This window comes from Danio aesculapii, chromosome 25 (assembly GCF_903798145.1).
Source record: "Danio aesculapii chromosome 25, fDanAes4.1, whole genome shotgun sequence".
Taxonomy (NCBI): domain Eukaryota; kingdom Metazoa; phylum Chordata; class Actinopteri; order Cypriniformes; family Danionidae; genus Danio; species Danio aesculapii.
Genome location: NC_079459.1, coordinates 35,517,591 through 35,539,286, shown reverse-complemented (window position 1 = coordinate 35,539,286; position 21,696 = coordinate 35,517,591). Strand labels below are relative to the sequence as shown.

Sequence of the window (21,696 nt, the reverse complement as noted above, 5' to 3'; positions counted from 1 at the left end):
TTCAAAAACTAAAAAACTACAAATATCTATAGTATTTTTTTTTCAAATGCCAAGTGCGTCGTCCACTTGCACTGCATATAAACCCCATTTTGTTACGCCGCTGGCGGGAAGAACACACTTTTCCACATCGGACGTGACAGGGAGAGCCAGAAAGCAATAAAACTAACAAACGAGCCAAACCGAACCCTAAATCTTGCTCTCAGACCATCCATAAGATCACTATTGAGAGGCAGCACAAGCGTTTGGCACCAGCGAGCTCATAAATCTCCCAGAATCCCCGCTGTTTGGCCTGAGGTGTAGCTGAGAGCAGAATGCGCGGGAATTAACCGTCAGATTCTGCACAGTTTCGGGTGAGTGTTAAATGAAAGCAGCTTGACCCTGTCAAAACTACACTTTCTCGGCGGTAAGTGGGATGTTGTTGAATAGTGATAATCGTCTGTAGCTCTAAATAAATGCTGACATCTAGCGGAGACTGTCAGACGCGACATCTAAAATAATATGCTAGCACAGGGGTGCCCAAATTTTTTCTTATGAAGGGCCAAAAACCAAACTTGATTGAGGCTAGTGGGCCGAAGGTAAATGTAGTTGCCATGGGTAATTTCCTAATTTATTTAATAATATTTAAAAATGACTAGAAAACATTGCTTTATTTTAACTAATGCAGTATTATTTAACATTTTACAATTAACACATTACAGTAAAAACAATAGTCATTTTGTAACAGAATTACACTAGTTTTTGCCTTGATTTGCTCACCGATGTCTTCTGCATAGTCCTCTATCAGTATTTATATTTTTTAAATTTTTGATTCATGTACAACATTTAATTGAACCATTTAATTTCAGTTTGCTTTTTTGTAGCTCAGCAATAAAACTAACGAATTAAAGCTGCAAGCAGCAATGAAAGGGACCTCGTACTAACAAAAAATTAAACGTCAAGTTAAAAATGACGATCTCTGTGTTAAAGGCCTTAATCCCCTCCATCATTCTCACTCTCCTCTCAGTTGGGATGGTGGGCCAAATCAAAGGTTACAATAGACAATGGGTTACAATTTTTAATAATCTTCATAAACAAAAGAAAATATTTTGAATGTACAAAAACAGGCTACTACTAAAGTACTTGGTTATTCTTCTAACTATCTTCACAAAATATCAAGTGTTGGGTTAAAATGTTTCATTTAAAAATTACTAAAATAATTAACTCAATGTTGGGTTTGTCCATATTTGAGCCAATGCTGGGTCACAACATCCTATTTTTTGTTTTGTTTGTTGTTGATAATAACAATAAAGGTAATTGCAACTTTTTATTTGACTATTCAGGTATTTTTCTCAGAACCATCTTTATTTTATTTAGGCTTTCTTCCAATTTTTACTTTATTTATTCCAATTATTAATTTATACATGCAAGTTTGAGTAAACATTTCACAATTCTGCCAGTTTTATACCTAATTTAAAATAATAATTGTAAATAATGTTTTTTAATAATGTTATATTTACTTTTTTAAATATCAACTTTTTATATTTTGTGTTTTACAATATTCTTTAAACGTTTTTTATTTTATAAAATCCTTTTTTTATGTATCAAAACAGATAGAAAGAAAAAAAAAAGAGTAGATAAGTCACATTAGTGAAAAATAAACTCAGAATTAAAAATTTAATTAACTTTTTGTCACAGTTTTAACTTTTTTCTTTAGATTTTTGGCAATTTAGACTTTTTTTGTGAGCATAAACTCAAAATTATATTTCAAATGACCTTTTTAAAACAAGGTATTTTCTACAATTGTGGTTTCTACGTTATTGCTGCTATTGATAAAAAAATATACAAATTAAATATACAAAATGCAGAAACTGTAAACTTGTGTTACAAACAAAATACCAAACAGAGCCTAAAAATACCAATAGCAGATCAAATAAAAATAAATAAATATATCATAAATAAATAATAAACCAAATTGATTAATTAAACAGCTAAAATAATTGTAAGGCAATGACAAACCTGATATCTCAGTATAATATGCAGCTTAAATACAAAATAATTATATAATAAATAAATAATCAATTAAATGGTTAAAATAATTGTAAGGCGATGACACACCTGAAGTCTCAATATAAACTGCCATGGCACTTTTACATAATAAAATAAGGTCAATAGCATACGATTCTTGTGTTTTAAATGGCATATGGTTTTGACAGTGCTAATCTACATATATTGAAGAGTTCCTTTATCTGTGTTGTCGGATTACACGCTGATTGGTGATTCACGTTAGACAGATAACAGCTTTAACAGATGGCATTTATGTCCAGTGATTCTGCACAAATCTCATAATTCCCCCGGGATTATAGAAACAGTTGTTGAGTGTGATGTTGTTTGAACAGGCCATATTGAATACACAACATTAAATCTGCTCAAGCTGGACAGATTAAGCCGGAAATACTGGCAGCGTCAGAACAAGAACACAAACTTTTACAGGTCTCTGTTTATTAAAACAATCTGGGTCATTTCATTGGTGTTGTATACAATTATTTGTAGCACTTCATTTTACAGTCCAGTTCTATACACTCTAAATAAAAAACGATGGTTTGTAGAAACCCAATGGACAAAATGTAATTTCAATGTTCGGCCTTTATTAATATGGGCTTGCCACAGCGGAATGAGAATATGTTTTACATAGCTGATGCCCTTCCAGCTGCAACCCGTCACTGGGAAACACCCATACACTCCCATTTACACTCATACACTACGGATAATTTAGCTTACTCAATTCACCTAAAGCGCAATGGACTGTGGGGGAAACCGGAGCACCCGGAGGAAACCCACACCAACACGGGGAGAACATGCAAACTCCACACAGAAATGACCACTGGCCTAGCCGAGGCTCGAACCAACGACCTTCTTGCTGTGACCACCTGTAATTTCAATGTAATTTTAAAAATTAAGCCAACATTGAGGTTGTGCATATTTGGTGTATCCATGTTTGTCATATATCTAGCATTGGGTTAAAATAATCCATCATTTTTAAGAGTGTATGTATATATTCAATCATTTTTCTTCAGCTTAGTCCCTTATTAACCAGGTGTCGCTACAGCGGAATGAACCACCAATTATTATGGCATATGTTTTAATTATAAAATATATTATATATATTAATTACAATAACTACAGTAAATTAGTACTTTCTTGGTTAAGTAAATTTATAAGTGCAAGAAAGCAAACATATATTTATATAGTATACTGTAAAAATAGATATAATAATATATATAATATTGTGTTAATAGCGACACGATGGCGCAGTGGATAGCGCTTTCACCTCACAGCAAGAAGGTCACTGGTTTGAGCCTCGACTGGGTCAGTTGGCGTTTCTGTGTGTTTGCATGTTCTCCCCCTGTTGGCGTGGGTTTCCTCCAGGTGCTATGGTTTCCCCCACAGTCCAAAGACATGTGGTATAGAGGAATTGGGTAAGCTAAATTGTCCGTAATGTATGTGTGTAAATGAGATATTTCCTGGCGACGGGTTGCGGCTGGAAGGGCATCCGCTGCATAAAACATATGCTGGATAAGTTGGTGGTTCATTCCGCTGTGGGACTCTAGATTAATAAAGGGATTAAACAGAAAAGAAAATGAATGAATATTGTGATATATTTGTGTTGGTTACTCATTTTTACAGTATACTTATTATTAATTAGGCTGCATAATTAGATACTGTATAATGTTTAGAATGTATATCGTCTAACGTTTGCACAGTTTACTATTACAGTCTTAAAAAAATGCTGGGTTGTTGTGACTAACTTTGAGTAAAATATACACAAACCCAACCACTGGGTTAAAAAAGCATAATTTAAAGTGAAGTTATATATATATATATATATATATATATTTATATTAATTTTCTTTAATTTTATTAATTAGGGGTCACCACAGCGGAATGAACCGTCAACTTATGCCCTTCCAGCTGCATCCCATCACTGGGAAACACACACAACATACACACACACATATATATATATATATATATATATATATATATATATATATATATATATATATATATATATATATATATATATATATATATAAATAAATTCATTTTCTTTAATTTTATTAATTAGTGGTCACCACAGCGGAATGAACCGTCAACTTATCCAGCATGCACTGAAAAAATTATGTCTGCAAAACTGTTGCAAACTATTTATGTGTGTTGAATTTGAACAAACAAATTAAATTTAAGAAAATTCAACTTAGTTTGTTTGTTTAAATTCAACCTAAATAAATTGTTTACAACCACTTAACGTAAAAAAAAATTAGTAAATGCAAGGAATCATCTTTGAATACTTTTTTTCAGTGTGTTTTATGCAGTGGATGCCCTTCCAGCTGCATCCCATCGCTGGGAAACACACACACACACGCACACACACATATATATATAATTATTTTACGTATATAAATTATTGTGAAACATTTTATATTTATTATTTTTTATAATCAAATATGTCCATATTTGGCCCAACGTTGGGTCACAAGAACCCAGTATTTTCAAGAGTGTATACCTATAATAAGTGTAATAGACTCACACAACTTTCATCGTTTTATTACATTTATTTACATTTAATTCGAAGGAAAAATGCAGCGATAAAAATAATTAGCCTACGACTGAGATTTATCAGGTAAAATTACGCTTCCAGTAAACGTGAAAAGACTGATTATAGAATATTCCACCCAGAGTTCAGGAATACGAAGGAACGACACGTTTTACACGTAAATAATGCGATAAGCAAAGGAGGAACGTAAACAGCTTGTGAGGGTCAGAGTCGCCGGAGTGACCCAGTGACCCGCGCAGGACTGTCACGTGATGACGTCACACGGCGTGCAGTTCCGCCTGAAGTGCAGTGAAGGTGCGCTGCGGGTCTGAGCACCATCACACCTTCATCTTCATCATCTTCTTCATCATGATGACACGCGTGCGGTCCGCGGTCTCCAGCATCATCGGCGGCATCATGGCCTCCGGTACAGGCGCGCACGACACCCACCCGGACCTGCCGCTCCGCTTCCCGTACAGCAGGCCGGATTTCCTCGCGCTGTCGCCGGATGAGGTGGAGTGCTCGGCGGACCACATCTCCAGACCCATCCTCATCCTCAAGGAGATGAAGCTTCCCTGGGCCACCGGTTACGCAGAGTGAGTAGCCCCTGAACGCGCTCGTGACCGCGCGCCGGTGCTTCTCCACTAGCGCCTGTGTTCCTCATGATGATCGTATGAGCAGTAGAAAATGAAACATCCATGACAGGCATCCATGCTTTCGTTTCCATGCAGATTTAGCAAGGCGCATGCGCGTATTTTGCGCATTAAATCATAACCGCGCTGTAGTTGTTGATCGATATTGAATGAGAGCATAGCAGGGATTTTGAAGTGATTGCAGAGTGAATAGGGTTTAGTTTATGTTTGACATCGCAATGCTGGAGCTCATAATGTGTGTGAGACGTGTTTTAGCCTGTGTGTGTTTTTGATTTGCAGCTTTACTTTTAATCTCAGCGTCTCAAAATGTAAATATAAAGGTATAAAGTACCGTTCATGTCAATGTGAGAGACGACCAATAATAAAAAACACTGACCTGTTTCACATTGCTGAATGTTACCGGTGTTATTAGTTTTAGTATTATATACAGTGCTATATTATTTATTGTTCACTTGAATTTTGAATATATTTATAGTAGATTTTATTGCTGTTTTAGTTTAGTTATGGTGTAAAACTTTGTTATTTTGGTTAAATATTTGCTTCATTTTGTGGTTTAAGAGTTAGTAGTTTTAATTGTAATTTGGAAAGCAACATTTTAATATTTATTTTTTTAGATATTATATAACATTCATTTTATTTACCACAAATTATTATTTATCACTAACAACAATGCAGCTTACTATAACTACTATAAAAGCTACAAAACTGAATTCCAGCCATTGAATATAGAACATTATATTCTTTGTTCCTACTAATTTAATTAAAACATTCTTCAAATTATTGAGAAAATCTTGTTTTGTTTTCAACTCATTTAGCATTACTTGAATGTGAGTAAACTGAGGAAATATTTGGGTGAACTGTCCCTTTAAATTAGGAACTATATTTACATATATTGTAGTCAACATAAAATATTCAGAATCATCCCCAATTATTCATATACTTCCTGTTGCCTATTCTCATAGATTTACTGCAGTGCTAACATGCGGTGAATATATGATCAACTGTTTAATGGTGTTGGTTTGCTCAGTTCCCGTCCTGCTGTAGGTGTAGAGAAGTGAGATTCAGGGAAGCGGCTCTCAGATGACGATCACATGACCAGGCTGAACTCTAATGAATGCATTATTCTCTGGTCACGCTCCTCATGTAGATGTTTAACTGGAGTCCAGCATTAACCACAGCAGATGACCTCAAACAAACAGGAGCCAATGTTTGTGCATATGACATTTGCTCTATCAATCTCTCTGTGTTTATCTATCTATCTATCTATCTATCTATCTATCTATCTATCTATCTATCTATCTATCTATCTATCTATCTATCTATCTATCTATCTATCTATCTATCTATGTGTCTGTCTATCTATCTATGTGTCTGTCTGTCTATCTATCTATCTATCTATATCTATCTATCTATCTATCTATCTATCTATCTATCTATGTGTTTGTCTGCCTGTCTGTCTGTCTGTCTATCTATCTATCTATCTATCTATCTATCTATCTATCTATCTATCTATCTATCTATCTATCTATCTATCTATCTATCTATCTATGTATGTGTTTATCTATCTATCTATCTATCTATCTATCTATCTATCTATCTATCTATCTATCTATCTATCTATCTATCTATCTATCTATCTATCTATCTATCTATCTATCTATGTGTTTGTCTGTCTGTCTATCTATCTATGTGTTTATCTATCTATCTATCTATCTATCTATCTATCTATCTATCTATCTATCTATCTATCTATCTATCTATCTATCTATCTATCTATCTATCTATCTATCTATCTATCTATCTATCTATCTATCTATCTGTGTTTATCCATCCATCTATCCATCTGTGTTTATCTGTCCGTCAGTCCATCCATCCATCCATCCATCCATCCATCCATCCATCCATCCATCCATCCATCCATCCATCCATCCATCCATCCATCCATCCATCCATCTATCTATCTGCACTGCGAAATTGTTGTAATTCAGCCACGTTGGAGGTTTTTTCAAGCATGAACTGCCTTTATGCTGCTACAGCATCTCAATTGGATTCGGTTCAGGACTTTGACTAGGCCACTCCAAAGTCCCTATTTTGTTTTTTGTTTCAGCTATTCAAAAGTGGATTTTCTGGTGTGCTTTGGATCATTGTCCTGCTGCAAAACCCAAGTTGGCTTCAGCTTGAGGTCACTAACCGATGGCCGGACATTTTCCCTCAGGACATTTTGGTATACAGCAGAATTCATGGTTCCTTTTATCACAGGAACTCTTCCAGATCCTGAAGCAGCAAAACAGCCCCAGACCATCACACTACCACCACATTTTAATGTTGTATGCTCTTCTATTTCTGAAATGCGGTGTTACTTTTACACCACATAATGTGACACAGCTTCCAAAAGGTTTAACTTTTGTTTCATCAGTCCACAGAGTATTTCCCCAAAAGTCTTAGGGATCATAAAGTTGTTTCCCGGCAAATCTAACATAAGCCTTTATGTTCTGCCATACAAACCATTTTTCCCCAGTCTCTATCTCAGGGGTCGGGAACCTTTTTTCAGCAAAGACCCATTTCAATTTTTTTGGCAAATGCATTTTTTAAAGAGCCATTGGGGATATATGAAGCATCACATGTTGAGTAAGTCCATGTATTAAGAAAGGATCATTTATAGATTTTTTTTTCTTTTCGCCATCAACACTCATGAATGTTGTTTGAATCTTTGTGCGCAAGTTTTTGTCGTGTTTCAAGTTAATTCACAGTGGCGCACACGTGCATTGGTTAAAACGTCCTTTTATTTTTATTCATTTTGCTGTAAAAATATACAATTAAGGGTCATTTTAATTGTATTTTCAGTAGGAAACTGATTTTTAGTGACAGTTTTAATTTTTTATTGAAGTAAGACAGCTGGAGAGCCACATATTTGGTCAAATGGCCACATGCGGCTCCCAAGCTTTAGGTTCCCTACCCCTGCTCTATCTTATGGTGGAGTCATGAATACTCACCTTAACTGAATCAAGAGAGGCCTGCAGGTATTTGGATGTTGCTGTGGGTTTTTTGTGACCTTTTGGAGGAGTTGTTGCTGCGCTCTTGGGGTAATTTTGGTCTGCCGGCCACTCCAGGGAAGGTTCTCTACTTATCCATGTTTGTAGATAATGACTCTCATTGTGGTTTACTGCAGTCCCAAAGCTTTAGAAATGACTTTATAAACTTTTTTCCCAGACATGCAGATCTCAATTATTTTCTTTCTCATTTGTTTTTGATTTTTTTTTGGATCTCAGCATGATGTCTGGCTTTTTTTGAGGATCTTTTGGTCTACTTCACTTTGTTAGGGTGGTCTTATTTGAGTGCTAACAGGTGGTGCAGTACTCATGCCTTGGTGTGGCTAGAGAAATTGAACTCTGGTATGATAAACCAGAGTTATGTTTTAACGGGGGGCAAACACTTTTCACACAGGGCTATGTGTTTATCTATTAGTCTGTCTATAGCTATGTTTTCATTCACTTATTTCATGCACGGTTTGGTATATCCCATAAAACAATTCTTATTGTAAATGCCAAGTTGCACATACATTTTGGAAATGTGCATAGAAAATTATGGTCACAACTGCGCAAGATAAACTTTTAATCCAATAAGAAAAAAATAGCATAATCTATAATTGTAACACCAAAAGCCACACATTGTATTTTGTCTTTGTATTCTGAAGAGCAACTCATTTATTGGAGAAGAAAATTTCCACATTGACTTCTCCTGTTGTGCAAAACTGCATTTCCTAGTCTAATACTGGCCGCCGGTTTATCAGGAAGTGATGATTTCACTCTGTTTTGTTTCTCATAAGATGGAAATGCTGCTTTATTTGGAATCTTTATGCAATAATACAGTTTAATTCATATCTTTGGATGGAAACATAGCTAATGATCCACTAAACATTTACCACAATCCCTCAGTGAGAGTAAAATGGCATCAGGGATTCATGTGTGTGTGTTTTTTAACACTGAAATCTGATTGGCTAGCAGAAATGTTGCTGTTTGCTGAATACAGGCACAGATTGATCTCCAGCAGTCTCAGATGTTCCTGCTCAATGACACAAGTCTTTTCTCAGGACTCTGTGGACTGTATAAACCCCACTTGAGCATCATGAACACATGAAGATGCGGAAAAGCGCTTTCGTGGAAACGCTGGTCTGATGGGGGCAATTATGTGATCGTCACGCTGTCTTGAGCTCTTCTGACTCATGTAAATGGATAATGGTGCTTGCGCATTATCTACAGGCATTCAGCAGGTTTAAATGTGTTTTTTTCTTCTGGCCAGAGGAGATCCGAGACCTAAAAAGGCAAAGTGTAGCATCTACGCAAACCCTGAAACTGAACAAATTAGGTTTTTGAATATTAGAGGATATCTATTATGCAAAAATCACATTTATAAGGGGTTTAAACACAGTTGTGTGGCAGCAGTCTGTGAGTATAACCAGCTTCTAATGAGAAAAATAGATTAATCATATTATTCATAATCAGACTTGATAAAAACAGTCTGCAGAAACACTTTGATAGACATTCTCCCTTTTACTAGTGACCATCTCGTCCTCATTAGCATAAACAGCCCTGAGTGAGAAGCAGCCGTCTGTCCATTAGCCATTAGAGTGTTTGAGCTGCTGAAGATAATGTCAGCATAGACTAAGAGGATTATAGATGTGCAGTTTTAGATGAAGCACACATGAACAGCGACAGGAGTCTCCATAGATGGACAGAAGAATGAAGCACACATACTCACCTGACCAACACTGATAACGCTAATCCTGTTTTCAATCTGCCACTATGCTGACACACGGGCATTTGTTGCTCCGCCCTCTTTTGAAAAGAGCACAATCTCATTTGCATTTAAAGCGACAGTCACCAAAACGCCACAATTAGGATCAAAGCCTGAAAGGGTCAATTTCAGAGAGTTAAACATTATTTGTGTGGTATTTTGAGCTGATACTTCACACTCTAGAGACATGAGAGATGCATTTTACATCTTGTAAAAATGGGCATAAATGGTACCCTTTAAGTGAGTATTATAATGTAAAACTATTTTTTTTTGTCTTTGATATTGTTTTATTGTGTATATATATGATGTCCTGTGTGCGTCCTCAGGGTGATCAACGCTGGTAAAAGTGCTCTGAATGAGGATCAGGCCTGCTGTGAGGTCGTGGAGCTCAGGAAAAGACCTGCAGATCCGTCCAGCGTCAGCTACACTCCAAGCCGGAGACGCTCCTCACTGCCAAGCGGAGATGTGTTGGACACCATCCACAACCCTGTGAGCAAATCTATTCAATTTCTGCACATATTTTCTCCAATTTCTGTTTAACGGAGAGATTTCTTCAACACATTTCTAAACATAATAGTTGTAATAACTCATTTCTAATCACTGACAGCACATAATATTTGACTAGATATTCTTCAAGATACTAGTATTCAGCTTAAAGTGACATTTAAAGGCTTAACTAGGTTAATTAGGGTAAAGTTAGGGTAATTAGGCAAGTCAATGTATAACAGTTGTTTGTTCTGGAGACAATCTAAAACAAATATTGCTTAAGGGAGCTAATAATATTGACCTTAAAATGGCTTTAAAACAATTATAAACTGCTTTTATTCTAGCCGAAATAAAACAAATAAGACTTTCTCTAGAAGAAAAAATATTATAGGAAATACTGTGAAAAATTCCTGAATCTGTTCAACATCATTTGGGAAATATTTAAAGAAAAGAAAACTCACAGGATGGCGAATAATTTTGACTTTACCTGTGCGCAGGAGGTGAAGGAGCTGGATTTCCACTACTGGGCTCTGTTCGATGGTCACGGCGGTTCCGGAGCTGCAGTTTTCGCTGCCAAATTTCTGCACCTGCACATGGAGGAGCAGCTGCAGGAGGTGCTGGAGATCCTGCAGGACCCTGGTCTGCAGCCGCCCACGTGTCTGGGTGAGGAGAGCCCCGTCCCGCAGCTGCACGCATCTGCCAGCGGCTCCCAACGGGGCCTGTCCAGAGCCGCGTCGCTCCGGGGGGCTGCCGGGGCTCCGGGCTCCCCAAACACCATGGCCCCGCGCTTCTTCATGGAGAAGAAGATCAAGCAGGAGAGTCTGGTGGTGGGAGCCATAGAGAACGCATTTAAAGAGATGGTGAGGAGTTATTGGGTCTGAAACTGTAGTATCTCCTGTGGCCACTGGAGGGTGGCAGAGAACTGCTTTTCAGAAAACAATGCAGTCATTTAGGCTGCATTTACACTGAATGAATCAAGTGACTCAAATCAGATTCAGGCCTCATTCATATGTGGAAATTTATCCGACATAAATCAATCCGTGCCCTCATGTCTGCAGTGTAAGCAGGTTAATGTGAATTAATCATTAAAAGCTGTAGCGAATAGCGTCTTGCAGAGTCCCAAACCTTAAATCTCATATACAAGGACATAAAAGCCTTTATATTGTTATGCAGCACAAGTGTTTAAACATGTTAACAAGAGCGCACAAGTGCAACATCCACCATGTAAACAATATAAACTAATATTAATGTACTATTGCATACATCATGTACTTAAATCATGCCATGGAGCTGACACTAAGTTGACTACTGGATTAAAAAGCCGATTAAAAGAATGCCAAATGAGAACTTTTCTATCACAGCCTATAGCAAAACAATTCCAGCAAATCCCAGAGAATATATGGTTGTATCAAAGTGTTCTTATGCATTAATATAAAGTAATATTACATAGTTTTAAAGGTTTTTAATAAAAAGTCCTGTAAAGTTCAAATTCTCTTATTTTTTCCAGAAAATTCCAGATAATTAATAGATAATATGGGTGGCTCGGTGGTTAGCACTGTAGCCTCACAGCAAGAAGGTTGCTGGTTTTAGCCTTGGCTGGGTCAGTTGGCATTTCTGTGTGGAGTTTGCATGTTCTCCCTGTGTTGGCATGGGTTTCCTCCGGGTGCTCCGGTTTCTCCCACAGTCCAAACATCTGTGTTATAGGGGAATTGAAGAAAATAAAGTGTGTGTGAGATTGAGTGAGTATGGGAGTTTCCCAGTACTGGGTTGCAGCTGGAAGGGCATTCCGCAGCGTAAAACATATGCTGGATGAGTTGGCAGTTCATTCTGCTGTGACGACCCCTGATATAAAAGCGACAAAGCTGAAGGAAAATGAATGAATAATAGAAAATATATTCGAGTGAAATATATTGATAAATAGACAGACAGAGAGATAGACACGGACAGACAGAGAGATAGATAGATAGATAGATAGATAGATAGATAGATAGATAGATAGATAGATAGACAGACAGACAGACAGACAGACAGATAGATAGACAGATAGATAGATAGATAGATAGATAGATAGACAGACAGAGAGATAGACACGGACAGACAGAGAGATAGATAGATAGATAGATAGATAGATAGATAGATAGATAGATAGATAGATAGATAGATAGATAGATAGATAGATAGATAGATAGACAGATAGATAGATAGATAGATAGATAGATAGATAGATAGACAGACAGAGAGATAGATAGACAGATAGATAGATAGACAGAGAGATAGATAGATAGATAGACAGAGAGATAGATAGACAGACAGAGAGATAGATAGACAGACAGACAGACGGATAGACGGATAGATGGATAGACAGATAGATAGATAGATAGATAGATAGATAGAGAGAGAGAGTGAGAGAGGTTGATAGATAGATAGATAGATAGATAGATAGATAGATAGATAGATAGATAGATAGATAGATAGATAGATAGATAGATAGAGAGAGTGATAGATAGATAGATAGATAGATAGATAGATAGATAGATAGATAGATAGATAGATAGATAGATAGATAGATAGATAGATAGATAGATAGATAGATAGAGAGAGAGTGAGAGATAGATAGATAGATAGATAGATAGATAGATAGATAGATAGATAGATAGATAGATAGATAGATAGATAGATAGATAGATAGATGGACGGATGGACGGACAGATAGACAGACAGATAGACGGACGGACGGACAGAGAGACAGATAGATGGAGAGACAGATAGATCTACAAAAAATGAAAATTGTGGAAAATATTCACAAGGACAAACAAATGTCAGAATGTTTAGTCATAATTGTAAGATAAAGTTAAAATTGTAAGATATAAACTCGGATTGATGAGATAAAAAAGGAAAAGTATAAAACAATATTGCAGGATAAAAATTAAATGCAAAAAAAGAAAAAAAATCTGAATCATGGGAGAAGAAATCACAATTTGTCAGAATTAGATGAAAAAACAGAACTGAAAGATACAAATTAATGACATAAAATAAAATTTCAGAATTTAAATAATTGAGAGGGGAAAGAGTCAGAATGTTTTTGTAATTAAAAACTCTAAATTTGATCCATGAACTCCGATGCATGTGTGATTTAAAAACAGTAAGTTACCTGTTTCATATCTTGATTTCATGGTGTAATATTCATTCATTCATTCATTCATTCATTTTCTTTTAGGCTTAGTTCCTTTACTCATCAGGGGTCACCACAGTGGAATGAACCACCAACTATTCCAGCATATGTTTTACACAGCGAATGCCCTTCCAGCTGCAACCCATCACTCATCACCCAACACCCACACACACTTGCATTTACATACACTTCGAACAATTTAGCTTATTCAGTTCCCCTATAGCGCATGTGTTTGGACCGGAGCACTCGGAGGAAACCCACGCCAACACAGGGAGAACATGCAAACTCCACACAGAAATGCCAACAGGCCCAGCTGAGGCTTGAACCACCGACTTTCTTGCTGTAAGGCGACACTGCTACCCACCGTGCCGCCATGACACCCATGGTGTAATAAATTTTCATATTTTTTTATTTGAACTGTTCTTTTTATGGGCAGCACGGTGGCTTAGTGGTTAGCACCATCACCTCACAGCAAGAAGGTTGCTGGTTCGGGTCCTGGCTGGACCAGTTGTGTTTCATGTGTGGAGTTTGCATGTTCACCCCGTGTTGGCATGGGGTTCCTCCGGGTGCTCCAGTCCAAACACGTGCGCTATAGGTGAATTGGAAAAACTTAAGTGGCTGTAGTGTATGGGTGTTTCCCAATACTTGGTTGCTGCTGGATGAGCATTTGCTGTGTAAAACATATACTGGAATAATTGGAGGTTCATTCCGCTGTGGCAACCTCTAAAATAGAGGCTAAGCCAAAGGAAAATGAATGTTATTTTTATGCCGGTGAACACAAGAGACTGTATTATAATCACATGGCCACTAGAGGGCAGGCAGACCTCTGATATCTGATATGAATAATTGCATTGATTGTGTTTCTCATTTATTCATTACTGTTCTCTCTCTGTGTGTGTGTTTGATATCAGGACGCTCATATCGCTCGAGAGAGGTGTGTGTACTCTATCTCTGGAGGATGCACTGCTCTCGCCGTCATGTTTTTACTGGGGAAACTGTATGTGGCCAACGCTGGTGACAGCAGGTGAGACTACGCATTAAAGAGACTGAAGCCAGTGTGAATCAATGTTTTCAATGTTGATCATCAGAAATGCTTCTAGGCCATCGAATCATCAGACTGATTCCTGAAGCAGGAATCATGGGACACTAAAGACTAGATTCATGATGCTGGAAATTTACAGCATTGAATAACCGGGATCAGGGGCGCCGGGGGCCGGTACGGGCCCTATGACAACATTTTGGGCTCCCCAAAATGGTGTGGGCCCTTAAAACCTGTCCTAACTCCTGACAGGGAAACATTTACAATACATTTATAATATAAGATCATATCAGATGGTGCTCTAGGATAGATTTTTTAAACAGATGGCGCTGTAGGATACTTTTATATGGGTAGTGGCTAGTTTTTAATCGCTGGTGTTTAACAGCAGATGGCGCTCTAGTCTGGTTTTTAACAGCAGGCAGCGCTCTATGCTATTTTTTTTTACAGCGGATGGCACTCTAGGCTAGTTTTTAACAGCTAAAGGGTAGTTTTTACAGTAGATGGTGCTCTAGGCTCATTTTTAATGGCTAGATCAGTGGTGTCCAAAGTCGGTCCTGGAGGGCCGGTGTCCTGCAGATTTTAGCTCCAACTTGGCTCAACACATCTGCAAGGAGGTTTCTAGAAAGCCTAGTAAGAGCTTGATTAGCTAGCCCAGGTGTGTCTGATTGGGGTTGGAACTAAACTTTTCAGGACATCGGCCCTCCAGGATTGAGTCTGGACACTCCTGGGCTAGAAGCTATTTTTTAGCAGCTAGTATATACCAGCAGAGGGCGCTCTAGGCTAGTGTTTAACAGCAGATGTTGCTCTAAGCTAGTTTTTGACATTAGATGGCACTCTAGGCCAGTTTTTAACAGATAAAGGCTTGTTTTTAACAACAGATTGGACTCTTTGATTCCAATCGTCTTTGATTGGACTATATTTAAAATGCAATGCCTGAATTTAACATGAAGAGATTTGATTTGAGGTTTGTTTTTCACTTTAGTTATATTATAGAAATGTGCAGGAATAGCCTAATAATAGGACATCTTTATTGTAAAATATCATTAACTCATTTAATTAAACGTAAACCATAAGAAAACCGAAAATTGTGAATTGACTGATTCACTACTTGGCTAGTCTCCAGCTGAATCTGCAATCTGTGGGTGTGTTTCAGAGCTCTGATCGTCCGCGCTGGAGAACTCATTCCCATGTCCAGCTCCTTCACTCCCGAATCCGAGCGGCAGAGGCTTCAGTTTCTGGTGAGAGAATGCCAAATTCTGATCTATTCTGGTCAAGTTTACATAACCGATGCATAAAATAAATGTAATTCATCACATCTGCGATACATATATTGCATATATTCTAATATTGCAATAATAATCATTTTGCAGTATATTTATTTAACAGCAGACGGCGCTCTAGGCTAATTTATAACAGCAGATGGCGCTCTAGGGTAATTTATAATTGCAGATGATGCTCTAGGCTAGTGTTAAACAGCAGATGTGCTCTAGGATGGCACTCTAGGCTAGTGTTTAACAGCAGGCAGCGCTCTAGGCTAGTGTTTAATAGCAGATGGTGCTCTAGGATGGCACTCTAGGCTAGTGTTTAACAGCAGATGATGCTCTAGGATGGCGCTCTAGGCTAGTGTTTAACAGCAGGCAGCGCTCTAGGATGTCGCTCTAGGCTAGTGTTTAACAGCAGATGGTGCTCTAGGATGGCGCTCTAGGCTAGTGTTTAACAGCAGATGGTGCTCTAGGATGGCGCTCTAGGCTAGTGTTTAATAGCAGATGGTGCTCTTGGTTGGCGCTCTAGGTTAGTGTTTAACAGCAGGCAGCGCTCTAGGCTAGTATTTAATAACAGATGGTGCTCTAGGATGGCACTCTAGGCTAGTGTTTAACAGCAGATGGTGCTCTAGGATGGCACTCTAGGCTAGTGTTTAACAGCAGATGGTGCTCTAGGATGGCGCTCTAGGCTAGAGTTTAATAGCAGATGGTGGTCTTGGATGGGGCTCTAGGCTAGTGTTTAACAGCAGGCAGCGTACTAGGGTAGTATTTAATAGCAGATGGTGCTCTAGGATGGCGCTCTAGGCTAGGGTTTAACAGCAGATGTGCTCTAGGATGGCGCTCTAGGCTAGGGTTTAACAGCAGGCAGCGCTCTAGGCTAGTATTTAATAGCAGATGGTGCTCTAGGATGGTGCTCTAGGCTAGTGTTTAACAGCAGGCAGCGCTCTAGGCTAGTGTTTAACAGCAGATGGTGCTCTAGGATGGCGCCTTTGGCTAGTGTTACTTAGCAGATGGTGCTCTAGGATGGCGCTCTTGGCTAGTATTTAATAGCAGATTGTGCTCTAGGATGGTGCTCTAGGCAAGTGTTTAACAGCAGGCAGCGCTCTAGGCTAGTGTTTAATTGCAGATGGTGGTCTAGGATGGCGCTCTAGGCTAGTGTTTAACAGCAGATGGGGCTCTAGGATGGTGCTCTAGGCTAGTGTTTAACAGCAGATGGTGCTCTAGGATGGCGCTCTAGGCTAGTGTTTAACAGCAGATGATGCTCTAGGATGGCGCTCTAGGCTAGTGTTTAACAGCAGATGGTGCTCTAGGATGGCGCTCTAGGCTAGTGTTTAACAGCAGATGGTGCTCTCTTGTCTGATACTTGTATTGCATATACTCTTATCACGATAATCGTACAGTATATTGTGCAGCCCTATTATGGAGCATGTTTGTGGATTTTGTGTGTTATTTCTCAGGCTCACCTGCAGCCGTCTCTGCTGGGAAGTGATTTCACACACTTGGAGTTTCCCAGAAGAGTCACGAAAAAGGAGATTGGGAAGCGGATGCTGTATCGAGACTTCACCATGAACGGCTGGTGAGTTTCGGTCCTCATGTGATGGGATTGATGCATGTTACTGTAATGCAACAGTTCTTTTAATCTGCTAAATAAGAAATAACTGGCTGGGTGTTTATAAGGTGACCAATCAGAATTCATTTTGTTTTTATATTCCTTTATCATGAAACCACATTAACAAACCAGAAAAAAAATCAAGTAAAATAATAGTAATTATTATTATATCTGCTATATTAAAATTGTAGTAAGGTTATTGTCAGTAATATTATATTATTGTTTGAGTAATTCTGTTTGTCAGTAGTATTATTGTTTAAGCAATTATGTTGTTGTTATTTTATATATATATATATATATATATATATATATATATATATATATATATATATATATATATATATATATATTTACATTTACATTTATATATATGTATATATACATATAAATAAATATATATATATATATATATATATATATATGTATATATATATATATATATATATATATATGTATATATGTATGTATACACATATATATATACAGTTGAAGTCAGAATTATTAGCCCCCCTGTTTATTTTTCTCCCTAATATCTGTTTAACGAAGAGATTTTTTTCAACACATTTCTAATCATAATAGTTTTAATAACTCATCTCTAATAACTGATTTATTTTCTCTTTGCCATGATGACAGTAAATAATATTAGACTAGATATTCTTCAAGACACTTCTATACAGCTTAAAGTCAGATTTAAAGGCTTAACTAGGTTAATTAGGTTAACTAGGCAGGTTAGGGTAATTAGGCAAGTTATTGTGTATAATGATGGTTTGTTCTGTAGACTATCGGAAGAAAAATTAGCTTAAAGGGGCTAATAATAGTGACCTTAAAATGGTTTTTCAAAAATTAAAAAAATGTTAAAAATGTATTTTATTCTATCCAAAATAAAACAAATAAGACTTTCTCCAGAAAAAAAAATATTATCAGACACACTGTGAAAATTTCCTGCTCTGTTAAACATCATTTGGGAAATAAATAAAAAAGAAAAAATAATTCAAATGGGGGCATTTAAAAATGTTTTGTAGATCAGTTTAATTATTTTCGTTAATATTATATTAATTTAATAACTATAAATTGTTGTTATAACAGTTATTTTAATACAACCTAAATAATTAAAAAATGTATTATGTTGATAATATGTATTATATTGAATTACACTGATTATATTGATTGAACAATTTGCTCAATACAAAAAATAAAGTAATGTTTTTTATTCGATTCAATAATATAGGCTCTTATTTTGAGAAAAAAAATTCACTATTAAAAAAAGAAATAATAATTCTCTGTGTTTTTGTACAGAAAAAACTGTTTGTAATCTATGCGTATGTAGACACTCAAAAACCACAAATACATACAGTTGGCAAAAATATTCACCCTCCTATAAAATAATCATTATTTTTAAATATTTCCCAAATTATTTTTAACAGAGCAAGATATTTCTCACAGTATTTCATGTAATATTTTTTCTTCTGGAGAAAGTCTTCTTTGTTTTATTTCGGCTAGAATAAAAACAGTATTTAATTTTTTAAACACCATTTTAAGGTCAATATTATTAGCTCTCTTAAGCAATATTAGTTTTAAATTGTCTCCAGAACAAACCACTGTTATTCAATGACTTGCCTAATTACCCTAACTTTACCCTAATTAACCTAGTTAAGCCTTTAAATGTCACTTTAAGCTGGATACTAGTATCTTGAAGAATATCTAGTCTAATATTATGTGCTGTCATCATGACAAAGACCAAATAAATCAATTAGAAATGAAGTATTAAAACTATTATGTTTACAAATGTGTTGAAAAAATCTCTCTGTTAAACAGAAATTGGGGGAAAAATCTAATTAAAAATTAAACAGGAGGGCCAAAAATTCTGTATATTTTTAAAAATATAAAGTAAAATCAGAAATCATTATTCACTGTGATTTTTATTTAATTTAATGTGTCTTTGCTGAATAAACATGTTTATTCCTTATGAAACGCTAGTGTACATGTGGCTGTAGATTTTCTGAGCGCTTCATATTTCTCCATCAGTATTCTCCTGCCGTCCCGCAGCTGCATCTCTCCTGCTCCACTGTACCGTCTCAGACGTGTCTTGGGTTTTCTCTTCACCTCGGCTGCTGTTTGATGTTTGTTGTGTTGTTTTGCACAGGGCGTACAAGACTGTTCAGGAGGAAGATCTGAAGTTTCCACTCATATACGGAGAAGGGAAAAAGGTGAGACAGCAGTTCTTGCTGCACAACACTAAACTATCGAGACTCGGTCACAAGAGTTCAACTTAGAGTTCATCAAACAAACACCTTTAAATAGTTTTACTTTTCTGTCACGATATGCCTAATTTAAACAACTCAAGGGCAAAGGGCTGGAGTTGTATTGGTTGTGTTTCACCGATGTTTGACGGGTCTAATATGATGAAACACGTTTGATTTCCTCTTCAACTGTTTGTGTTCAGACACATGAATTTTATCTGGTTTCTCCTTTGTTTTGTTTTTTGTGCGTCACCCTCGCGTTTGTTCGTTTGTGACAGGATTGGATGTTAGAAGCACTTTAATAATCACACATATCATCAGCTCAAGAAGTTTGTTATTTAAATATAGACGAACAAGCGAGAAAGTGAAACCGCTCGCGCTTTAGACGGCCTTGTAAAAAGCTACAGGGCACAGGGTTGAATCTGCTCTTCTTCTTGGCTTTGTGGCTGTTCATCAAGACGACGACAACGAGGTTTGCTTGAGCTCGGGTCGACCATGGCTCTGTCAACCAATAGCGTTCAGCTGTGCGTCTAGCTCCGCCTTTTGGTACCCTTTTGCCGGGCTAGGTACCCAAAAAGTGGTTTGCTTTTAGGTACCTTTTGACAGTGGAAACGGCCATAAAAACGTACCGAAATGAATAGTACCGTACCACTCAGTGGAAATGGGCCATTTGTCTTTAAAACACTATGAATCACTGAAAACCTGCGCAGATGTTCTGACTCTAATTGGCTGTTGTCATTTTCCCAGCATTCATATTTATTTTCAGCTCTGGGTTTACTTTTGGGCTGCTCCAGCCAATTGCAGAGGAGCAACACATGTGGAGGCGGGGCTAAAGATAGTACAGCTCCATCTGATTGGTTAAATTTACATAAACAACCAATGCATGGAATAAATGTAATTTATAACCTGTCTGTGATACATAAATACAATAAGGAACCTCTTTTAAATTTCCATAGGCATGTATGCACATCTGCAGGTATTCATATTAAATAATGTTATATTGGTTTCAAAGTCACTTCATACCATGACATCCCTGCTCAAATTCTGTTTAAACTATTACAACTTCATTAAATATGTATATTATTCTACATTTATTAAACATAAATCTTTTAATTCTAATTTTTACACCTGCTGATATTTTTTCATATGCAAACCAAAGGATATAGTACATAGGTCATTCATTTTCCTTTGGCTTAGTCCCTTATTTATCATGGGTCGCCACAGAGGAATGAACCACCAACTATTCCAGCATATGTTTTACACAGTAGATGCCCTTCCAGCCAAAACCCAGTACTAGAAAACACCCATACACACTCATTCACACACACTTTCATACACGGCCAGTTTAGTTCATCCAATTCCCCTATAGCGCATGTGTTTGGACTGGGGTAGGAAACCCACGCCAACACAGAGAGTATAATATATAATGTGGCCCATATATATATATATATATATATATATATATATATATATATATATATATATATATATATATATATATATATATATATATATATATATATATATATATACATTAAAGCCAAATATTCATACCCCTGGCAAATGCTGAGAAATATTTTTTCTCCACAATGATGCCTCTTGTACAGCATCTTATTATCTTTTGGGAGGAGCCCATGTCATTTACACTAGAAAAAGGTTTAGAGACAGTTTCACAATGTGATGTTTAGCTTGACTAGATATTTCTGATGTTGACATATTGAACGTGTGTGTGTGTGTGTGTGTGGCTCAGGCTCGTGTTTTAGCCACCATCGGCATCACTCGAGGACTCGGAGATCACGACCTAAAGGTTCACGACTCCGACATCGCCATCAAACCGTTCCTGTCCTGCTCGCCTGAGGTTGGTTTTC

At 37.0% G+C, this 21,696-nt stretch overlaps 1 protein-coding gene across 1 annotated transcript in view; it reads left to right on the top strand.

Annotated features, from left to right (window-relative positions):
* The first annotated feature begins 4,848 nt into the window (after positions 1 to 4,848).
* The window catches only part of ppm1h (protein phosphatase, Mg2+/Mn2+ dependent, 1H), a 29,559-nt gene continuing 12,711 nt past the window's right edge, over positions 4,849 to 21,696 (top strand). Inside the window, exons 1-8 of the mRNA XM_056452124.1 lie at positions 4,849 to 5,169; positions 10,347 to 10,509; positions 11,004 to 11,366; positions 14,590 to 14,702; positions 15,871 to 15,955; positions 17,437 to 17,555; positions 19,732 to 19,795; positions 21,579 to 21,686. Of these exons, the coding sequence (XP_056308099.1) occupies positions 4,943 to 5,169; positions 10,347 to 10,509; positions 11,004 to 11,366; positions 14,590 to 14,702; positions 15,871 to 15,955; positions 17,437 to 17,555; positions 19,732 to 19,795; positions 21,579 to 21,686 (1,242 nt within the window). The 5' untranslated portion in view covers positions 4,849 to 4,942. The remainder of the gene's footprint in view (positions 5,170 to 10,346; positions 10,510 to 11,003; positions 11,367 to 14,589; positions 14,703 to 15,870; positions 15,956 to 17,436; positions 17,556 to 19,731; positions 19,796 to 21,578; positions 21,687 to 21,696) is intronic.